Here is a 9939-nt window from a genome sequence, read left to right on the forward strand (position 1 = left end):
AAGATTTTAAAGGATATTATTCTTGAGATTGGCACATAATGTTGTGAAAGTTTGGACAATGCAACAAATTGGGTGGCAGTTGGGAGGATGATAGCGAGAGAGTGGCCCATGAATGTTTTTAATAGATGCACATGTCACTACCTTGATTGGTTGTTTGAGGATATTGGAAAATGTGCTTGGGTTCATGATGTTTTGAAATTAGCTACAAAGATAACCGTATTTATAACACGAAAACAATATTCTTTGGCAATGTTTCGTAAGTTTAGGGAGAAGGAATTGTTAAAGGTTTCCACCACCAGGTTTGCCTATAGTTTTATCGTGCTTTCAAACTATTTGGATAATAGAGTCAAAGGTGGATTAAGAAGAATGCTGGTTAGTGAACAATGGTGTCAATGGAAAGGATCGAAAACACAAGGAGAAGAAATAGTTTCGATTATACTTGATGCTTCTTTTTTGGGCAAATATGAAGAAGATAGTGAAGATATGCAAGCCAATCCTAAAAGTTCTTAGATTGGCGGATAGAGAAGGTGCAACCATGGTTTTAATTTATGAATGTACTCAATGTATGATAGAAGAAATAAACCACATTAAAGATGTAGATCATATAATGCTTGATGAAACTAGAGGAATATGTATGCAAAGGTGGACAATGCTACACGCACCATTTCATGCAACCGGTTTTATTTTGCATCCAATTTGGAGAGAAAAAATTCAAGATATTGATGACAAGGTCAATACAAGTTCGATGGAAACTATTATGCGTTATATTGATAGTGATATACATCTATGTGGTGTTTTATTGGATGAATTCTCGCTTGTAGAACTCAAGACAAAAGTACCTTTCAGGTTCCTATGGCAAACGATCCAACTAGAATGCATAATGCAATTAAGTGGTGGGGAACATTTGGAGCATGCACTCCAAACTAAAAAAGGCTTGCAATTCGTGTGCTTTCTCAAGGTTCATGTGCATCTTCTTGTGAAAGAAATTGGAGCACATTCTCATTGATACATACAAAAAGAAGAAATAAGATTGACTCATGCTCATGTTGAGAAATTGGTTTATATACATACAAATCGTTGTCTCATTAGAAGAATAAGGGAAAGGGGATTATGCCTTAATTGAAGAAACATTAGATACGATCAACAAAGAAGATGATGATGAGAGGCTTTTGAGAATGCAAAACCAAGCTATTGACGAAAATGATGTTCATGAGGATATTATTGATGAGCTTGAAGATATGGATGATGAAGATGATAGTGCATAGACTCTTAAATTTAGAAGTTAGAAATTAGAATATAATGGTTCATAAACTCTTTAATTAAAACTTTTCTTTCTGCTAGGTGTGATTTTGAAGACCTTTCATATTCCTATTAATGAGTAATTGTTCTTTTTTTAGTGAATTAATTAATTTTTAATATGTAAATTTAATTTGCAAAACGTCACTTTCCCCGATACATCTGATGTCTATGGCCTTCACACAAATGAAAATCCTTCTTGGAAAGGTGAGCTATCAATCTATCTTCTTCATTCATTCATTTGATCTTCTTCTGTGTGCTAAAACTCCGATCATAATTCATTGATCTGTTCGTTTTTCTTTAAAATCATTATTCTGTATTTCTTTTTCATTTATGTTATGTGTGCTAAACCTGAACCAATCTGATTCTTCCATTCATTCCTCTGTTTTCTTTCTATCTTTAAATCATTGCTCTGTTTTTTTTGTATTGTTTTTCCCATAGATTTGCCATAGTCATTAATTTGTTCTATTGGTACATGGCAGGCTTTGAAAGGCATACGGCATAAAGTTCAGCTAGCCACCAAATTTGGCATTTGTTATGAGGATGGAAAACATGTTATCTGAGGAGACCCAAACTATGTTCGATCATGCCGTGAAGCAAGCCTACGGAGATTGGATGTGGACTATATCGATTTACACTATGTTCATCGCTTCGATTCTAGAGTGCCAATCGAGGTTACGGTAATTTTAGAAGCGTTCCTCATTCCCCTGGAGAGAAAGAAATGTTTGATCTAGAGTAGAAATGCCCATTGTGTTGCAATGGCTCATTTTTGTCAGAAGCCATTGTTTCTATGCCTAGATTGGAGAGATGAAAAAGCTCATTGAAGAAGGGAAGGTAAAGTACTTGGGCCTCTCTGAGGATTCGGCTTCTACAATCCGGCGAGCTCATGCAATACACCCCATTACAGCTGTTCAACTGGAATGGTCATTGTGGACTCGTGATTCAGAACAAGAAATCATTCTGACTTGCAGGTTTTCGTTCCTTCCTTCATTTGTTTGTGTTTTGGTAATGATTGTTGGATTCTTCTAGGGTTTTGATTTGTGTTTTAGAGTTGTTTTTTCTTTACTTGTTTTGAGAATCATATGATTACAGGGAGCTGGGTATTGGTATTGTGCCTTTTAGTCCACTAGGACGAGGGTTTTTCTCAGCTGGACGGAAGATTTTTGAAAACTTAACTGGCAACGATATGCGATATGCGAAAGGTTAGTGGCAGGATGTTTTCCACTTCAAGAAAAACTATACTGGAATCCTTTTGCATTGAGCTAAACCTTTATCTTCTTATTGTTATTTAGACATCACAATCAAGATTGCTTCTGACAATCTGGACCATAATGTGGAGTTGTTTGTGAAGTTGAATGAGATTTCTTCTAGAGTTGGGTGTACACCAGGCCAACTTGCATTGGTGTCGTTACAACATCAAGGCTTGAATTAACCAATATAACATCATAAGGGATCTGCCAAATGCAACAAAAAATATCTGCAATTATTTGCTGGCAAAGATTAGTTGTGTTTCATGAATCATTGTTGCCATAAAAAATATCTGAAGTTTAGTGTCCAGTCTTGGCATGAATAAATCAATATAACATCATAAGTGCTTTGTTGAATGCTACAAAAGAGATCTGGGATTGTTTCTTGGCAAAGATTTTGGTGTTTCATGGGTTATGTTTCTTAATGCTTCAATCATAGTTATAAAAAACATCCATTATATTTTAGGTCTGGAATTTATCCCTACAAGAATGAACATTAAAGTATCCTCTTGTGGGTTGAATTTTGGCATGAATCAAAATCCTTCTTGTCCTTCCTGTCCAACGATTGTCAGAACCAAAAAACTATATTTCAATCTTTAAGTCTGGAGTTTTGTTACAGGTAAATTGTAGGTTTTTGCCAAGGAACATGGACAATGCACTATTGAACATATCCTCATATACTTTCACTCTATTAATTAAGAGAAATTATCACTATAAATAGAATTATCAATTTTGCATTTGGGACATTTACGCTAAACTAAAGTCAATATATTATTATTTGAAATTAGAGGTGTTAGGCTGATACACCCAATCCTCAATAAATTCCTGGGCAAAATAAATGGTCATCATATGGTTGGGCAACGAACAATGGAGAAAGTCCAGGGGCTTTCTACAAGGTATAGCAACGAGAACCTTCCAATCAATTTGGGTAGGACAAAGTGGATTTTTGGTGTGGTTTTCTGACAAAGAATCATCTAGTTTGCATTTTGAAAACCTTATCTAACTTCACAACAGAGGCCAGCAATATATGAACCTTTGATTAACCTACGGAATAACTTCTGCCTGATCATCATTCCAAAAATGGTAGTGCATCATCTAAACCTATTGAACTTGAGAGAAGTAACCTCTCAAACTTATACATTCATCATTGATGGATTGAAATGTGGGTTGTCTATGGCAATACCTATTATTGCCATTGACCTCACTTAGATGAATCAATCATTTTATCTCGCACAATTCAACTATTCTTATATCGAGATCTGATGGCATATCCATGTTGTAAAAAGCTAAGCATTTAATAGTTCAAAGTAGAAAGTTTGGATTCCTCGAATGTATGTAACTTACAGAATACCAAATGACAAGAAACATAGGAAGCATCAAAGAAACATAGGAAGCATCAAGGAAAAGTATATTAGCCACATTATTTGGCTATTAACATTATCGAAGTATGTTATGATGCACTTTAACAATTACAAGTCACCGATTCCTTGAGAAAACAAAGAGCAAACTTGAGCCCATTTTGAATGAAGATGGCTTAAACGATTGGGGTTTACCCTCCTTGTTAAGTGAACTACAATATATCTTCTGTAGTGAATGAGCTTCAAATAAAATAATGATGTTAAATTTTGATGGTATAAGTTACAGCATTTTTCATTGTATGGGGTGTGACATGTCTTTTTGTTACCTCCCCCCTAACAAAGCGACAAGAAAAACGTGAACGCCACATTGTTTAGGGAATGACCTCATTTTTCGAGACATATCTATATCTATATAGATATAGACTTTTTTTTTCTTATAGTACAAAAAACTTGGAAATACATCTCTTTTGCTCCAAAATTTCCATTCCTCACTTCTATCACCAGTTAGTACCTGTTCAAATACATCATAATGAAAAGGGTAATAAACCCATTCATGCTTCTGGACATGCCTCTCAAGGTAACAAAAGTTATGTGACAGAACGCTTATAATTGCATAACAATAGAAGTGTCTGTATAAATAATATAACTTTAACTTAAAGGTGAAGTGAATAGAGTAATGGAAAGCTTATAGTTGCATAACTAAAACATTAAAGCATTTGTCAAAAGGAAAAAGAAAACGTGATTAAGCTTATAATTGTATCACTAAAACATTAAAGCATTTGCCAGGAAAAAGAAAACGCGATTTTACAAAAAACAGCATAGTAAATCATATACTTTTTATTTACCTTTATATATTATTCACTTTCCTTTAAGCTTGCAAAATGCATATAGTCCTGATCCAGAGAAACCAAGAAGCTGACCTAAAACATTTAACTTCAGCATAAAAAAAAGATGCAGTCAGGAAGATTATATTTATGTAAAAAACCCAAGGAAACACTCTCACTATTCAGTAAAACAACATTTACCCAGTCAAATGGTAAACCTCCAAACCATACCCACCCTAATACCACAGTAAGCAAGTCCTGAAAATAAGACAATAATATAAATAAACATTTGATGAGCTTTAGCAAATAAATGCAATCATCTATAAGATAATAGATAATAGGGTAGGGATAAGGTTAGCGATAGGAATAGGAATATCAATATCCCAGGGATTGGGACAGGGATATTGGGGTCAAGATCAAGATCGAAAGATTGAGATAGAACCATCAAAACTTTCACACACACAGGAAATATCTCCGACAAAGTTTCTTTTGTTAAAAAAAAAACAAATAATAAACAAAGAGTGACAGTAAATTTACCTTCAGATTCCCACAAATTGTTTGAGTCAAGGGAGAGTTAAGTGTTGTATTCAAAAAGATTGTATAATTCAAGAAGAATGCCAAAATGCATGAAGCCAACACAACAAGCTACAGCAGAAAAGATGGCACCAATAAGTACAAAATGGACTAAAACAGAAACAAAACAACAAAAAGTTATTCAAGCACCAAAACCATACTTGAAACCCTGTTTCCGACACTCGAGGAAAATTCATGGTTCTCTCTAAATCTCCACTTATAATTGCCCATACTGCTAATACGGGTCCACAGATCATACCTGTCATGAAGATCATATTCCTTATTCTTATTCATACACTTCCAAGTACCTTTATAAATCATATTCCTTGATTCTTACTCATACCCTTCCAAGTACCCTTGCGGAGGATATATAAAAATAGCTTACATTTCAGTTTAGAAGCATACCATTACACCACATAAGACCAAAACTGTTGAGCCCACTTGTTTTACCTGGTCATTCAAAATATCAGTACAGGCTGGTGTTAGATATTTATAAATCTAAGAAATAGATACTGATAGAAAAGGATGGCTCACCAAAATGAGAGATGGTTGAGAGATATATAGCAGTTGTCAAATTTGATAGCAGAACCACCATGTAACCTTGCAAATTGAAAGACAGATCTCGTGAACCAGCTACAAACGCACCCAAGACTATGATTCCAACACTGGTAGCAAGAAAAAAAAGAATCAGTCGCCATCTGGATTCTATGCACTTGTATCAGAATATACATGCAAATTTTTAGTACCATGAACTCAGATTCATGAATAGTTTCACACGCAACAAGCACACTTGCATGCATATAAAACATTAGGAATAAGGGTGTGCCCATAGAATCCTAAATATGTAGTATTGGGGAAAAGAATGACACTGCTATAACATTGGCCACACATCCAAAAAGCAAAAGCTTGAAACACAGTTTCAGGAGTTTCTAGAATGTCTTACAAATGTTCATTCCAGCACCATGTTTCTGAAAACTAAGATTCCTACTCATGTGAGCGATGCCCCAAGGTACACCACGACTTATTTCATCAAAAGCAATCTTACCTCAGAATACATTGTATCTGGAAACTATGAGCTCCACATAATGATCAATGCCAAAGGAGTAGGTTTATCCAAGTAATATTAGCCCAACTCACGCCACGAACAGTTTGTTATATATTATTTAATATATCATCACATGCATTTTTGGACATCCGATATCATCCAACGATAGAGTTATGTTCTTGTGGGTTGCACCTGAGACTCATGAAACAAATTGAATATTTTATAAGAGAGGTAGTTGAGACAACAGGTCAACACGATCTACTTATTCTCATTGTCTCAGTTTACATGCCCTGTAATGAATTTATATAAGCGACCCAAGCTAGATAGGGATGCTTGGATGAGTTTATCTTAGCAGTGAGTCAGTAAGGAGTACAGCTCAAAACTCATATCAACTTTCAAAACCACTTGGATCCTAGCAAGAATCCCAGTCACTTTTTAATGAAGATCCATATTTTTTTTCTTTCCCATGGTTTTACAATAATGTTTTAGATTTTGAATTTATAGGAACAACTAAAATTTTACAGAGCTCCATGTCTTACTTCGCAGACAGTCTTGAACAATAGAAATGTAGTTTAAATTTCAATTACATGAACCATACTTCAGGCTTAGTACCTCTCAAACAGGATTTACATATTCACCTATACCACCAGTTTCCTAAGAAAGGTTAGATTACCTCGCGATAACATATCTGGAATATTTTTGTCCTGCAAGTATATATTCTATTAACATGGTGAAAAATACTGTTGTCCTCCGTAAAGTTGTATACATTGGCACATTGACACCTCTTATCGATGCCATGCCAACAATCTGAAACCATTTAAATGCAAACTTTAGTTGCAATTCCAGTTCTTGTGTCACTCAAGAAGTTTAAAAATATGAAAGCAGAAACAGAACTACAACACTAACCATGTAGAATAGGTATGCCACAGAGAGAGGGGAAGTTTTTATTAGTGTGCTATACGGTACAAGTCCTTTGATATAAATGTCTGTCTTTGGATCTTTCCCAAAGTTGATAACATTCCATGATCTTAATATAAATAGCAGGATACTGGAACAAATCATCTGGACAAGATAAAATATGCTTCTGATTGTAATAAAATTTCATTGCAAAGGCTCTTGTACTCTAAGTAGAGCCAATTGAGTATTAAAGTTCTCACCTGAAGCAAGGTAATAAAGTTTGCGCATGGAAAACCATATGATGAGAGTGCAGCCTTGTTGAACATCACCAGTAAAACTGTAGAAAGCAAAGAGTTCATGTAAGTAAAGACGTTCAGGGGCAGATTAAGATATAACATTTCAAAAAATCTATGAAAAAGACAATGGAACACAACACATGTAGATGCTCAGCCTACCAAATCATGAGATCCAGAGATACTATTCTCTTGCACAACCAATACACCAAGGAGATTATGACATAGGCAAACACCTATCTGATCTTCATTGAGAAAGGGATAGACAGATCCAACAATAAGAACAGCTTTTACTACCCTCAAAGAGAATAATGACATGATATGCACGACTTCCACTCTTCAAGCCTTTTGAGTTTCAGTTTCAGTTTCACTACCAGTATTCCCATATCCTTACATCAGATATCAAGAGTACGAAGTGATCTTGACATGAGAAAAGCAAACCACTCATGCTCTAATGTGCTATCGAGATGTTGATATCACAGCCAGACGTACACCATTGTCAGTTTCTCTCCAGATCTCTCTGTACCATCCATTGATGATCAGAAAATGCATTCGCCAGACTAAAGGGACCGGTACAAGATACATTACAAAATAGGGTTAGTTGGGATGATTTAGAACAATGATTGTACTCCTATATTATATCACTGCATTAATTTGACATCTCCAAGTTAGTATTTGTCACCCTCTTACTACGTTTCTTTGCAGTTTCAATTATAGGTGATGGAGTTTTTGATGAGATATTATCATATGATATCATGTTCGTAGCACTTTTGGGTCTCATATTCCTCTTTGGCCATTTTTGGATCTCAGAGACCTCTTTTACATTCACCCAAGACCAACTTCATAGCCTTTCATGGGATTACCAAGAGCCAATAAACAAGCTTATCTTTTTATGATCAATAAGTATAAACCGCCAACAAAAATCTCATGAAATATGCTAGGCTTTTCAGCTTGACTTTATACTTTGACCTAAAGCCTAATTTTACAAAGTAATCTCATAGCTTGACCACATCAATTGACCTTATAATACAACACTATATGCATACATAAGGATTGTACTCATTTAATGATAAGCAGTTTTTACCTGCACAACCCATGTATGCTCCGGCCGCGCTTATTCCTCTCCGGCTCATTGGAGTGCTTCTGATACCATCGTCTTTTTTAAGTGAGATAGGAAGATTTCCATTTGACTTATCCATTACTTAGAAGAACTTTGATGACCTTTCCCTTTGAAGGCCAAAATCACTATCTCATAGAGAAATTTGCCCACAAAACAAACCAAATTCCTTCAAAACGATTACTTATCCATCTCTGACTCTCTCTTTTTGTGTGTGCGTATTTTGCTTCTAGGATATGCATACATCCACGGCTGTGTAATTATGAATCCTTGCTATTGGGGCTTCTCCATGGATCCTGAGGTGTTCTATTTGGATTGCAGAGCTCCTTTAGGCCTAGAGTTTTTCTCAGAGGTCTCCGAGAGGAATGGAAAAAGTAGGGCTAACAGAGGTATAGATTGATTCAAAGGATAGATCGAATCGATCTGACCAAATGGCTATATATACATATACATACATACATATATATATATTGTGGGTTTTAACTTTTCACTGTGTGTGCCAGTGCTTTTCTTGCTTTTTTGTTGTAGACTGTAGTAATTGTAGTTCCTTCTTCTTCTTCTTCTACTTCTTCTTCTTCTTCTTCTTCTTCTTCTTTTGGGTCCCTTTAGACACTAGAGAAAACTCTCTCTGGTCAGACCATCACACTCTTGTTGTGCCGATACATCGACAACATGTTGATTCTTCGCGAGACGGATCGCAACAAATACCTTCTCACGGTCTTTGTGATGAGATGGGTTGTTTGCGGTGGCTTCACTTCCGCTCTCGGAACCGAGAAGAAAGAGGCAGAATGCATCGTGAAAGAGATTTATAACCATTGGGGGTAGAGCCTAGGTGATGGCACGTCGACAGACCCAAGTATTGTCCCAAGAAGGATTTGTGTCTTTGCGCTCTTCGACAAACCAAGTGTACTGCTACATTCGCCTGCCACGCTTGAACAAATAATTGATGAGTGTGTTGCCTTAGATATAAGTCAAGAAGATAATTATCAAAACGGCTAAAGTTTGATTGGATTGATCAACTCGAAAATGGGTGATGCCGCTAGCTTGACAAGGGAGAAAGCGATGTGGATGCTTCGACGAGCCTCAAACGATTGGTTAGAGGTGAGGGGTAGATGCGTGTTCTAAGGACTACTAGATGTTTGAAGTGTTAGGGTTTTTTGTAAGTCTTTTGATCACAGTGGGTCATTTTTTGAGTCTTATGTGCCCCTTTACAGAATGTGTGGATGTTGATATATATTTTCTATATTTTCACCATAATGTGGATGCATGCACATTTGGTTTACCTGTAA

At 35.8% G+C, this 9939-nt stretch overlaps 1 protein-coding gene and 1 pseudogene across 2 annotated transcripts; one reads left to right on the forward strand and one right to left on the reverse strand.

The window, feature by feature from the left end:
• The first annotated feature begins 1467 nt into the window (after nucleotides 1–1467).
• Nucleotides 1468–2883, forward strand: LOC147857555 (putative aldo-keto reductase 3; annotated as a pseudogene). Its single transcript, XR_015530451.1, has 5 exons — nucleotides 1468–1503; nucleotides 1779–1976; nucleotides 2095–2267; nucleotides 2389–2498; nucleotides 2589–2883. The product of XR_015530451.1 is annotated as a putative aldo-keto reductase 3 (transcript).
• A 1259-nt stretch (nucleotides 2884–4142) lies between these two features.
• LOC147857556 (Nucleotide/sugar transporter family protein) lies at nucleotides 4143–9082 on the reverse strand. The gene is made up of 11 exons (XM_087327650.1): nucleotides 8618–9082; nucleotides 7501–7577; nucleotides 7250–7405; nucleotides 7017–7150; nucleotides 5833–5963; nucleotides 5704–5748; nucleotides 5460–5557; nucleotides 5263–5370; nucleotides 4927–4983; nucleotides 4747–4834; nucleotides 4143–4412 (listed from the first exon to the last, which is right to left on the reverse strand). The coding sequence occupies exons 1-10, from the start codon at nucleotides 8730–8732 to the stop codon at nucleotides 4760–4762; spliced, it is 996 nt and encodes a 331-aa protein (XP_087183776.1). The 5' UTR covers nucleotides 8733–9082; the 3' UTR covers nucleotides 4143–4412; nucleotides 4747–4759.
• Nucleotides 9083–9939: the final 857 nt, after the last annotated feature.

This window comes from Azolla caroliniana, unplaced genomic scaffold (assembly GCF_043228905.1).
Source record: "Azolla caroliniana isolate FFs.n. ecotype wild unplaced genomic scaffold, voAzoCaro1.0.p SCAF_11, whole genome shotgun sequence".
NCBI classification, from domain to species: Eukaryota; Viridiplantae; Streptophyta; class Polypodiopsida; order Salviniales; family Salviniaceae; genus Azolla; species Azolla caroliniana.

Bases quoted from the DNA above. Each gene is read 5' to 3' on its own strand.
- LOC147857556 (XM_087327650.1), bottom strand. From the start codon at position 8,732: ATGGATAAGTCAAATGGAAATCTTCCTATCTCACTTAAAAAAGACGAT. The intron at 7,578-8,617 runs GTAAAAACTGCT...TGCTTTCTACAG, and splicing joins AGCATACATGGGTTGTGCAG to TTTTACTGGTGATGTTCAAC. The intron at 5,558-5,703 runs GTATGCTTCTAA...TCTTCATGACAG, and splicing joins TGGTCTTATGTGGTGTAATG to GTATGATCTGTGGACCCGTA.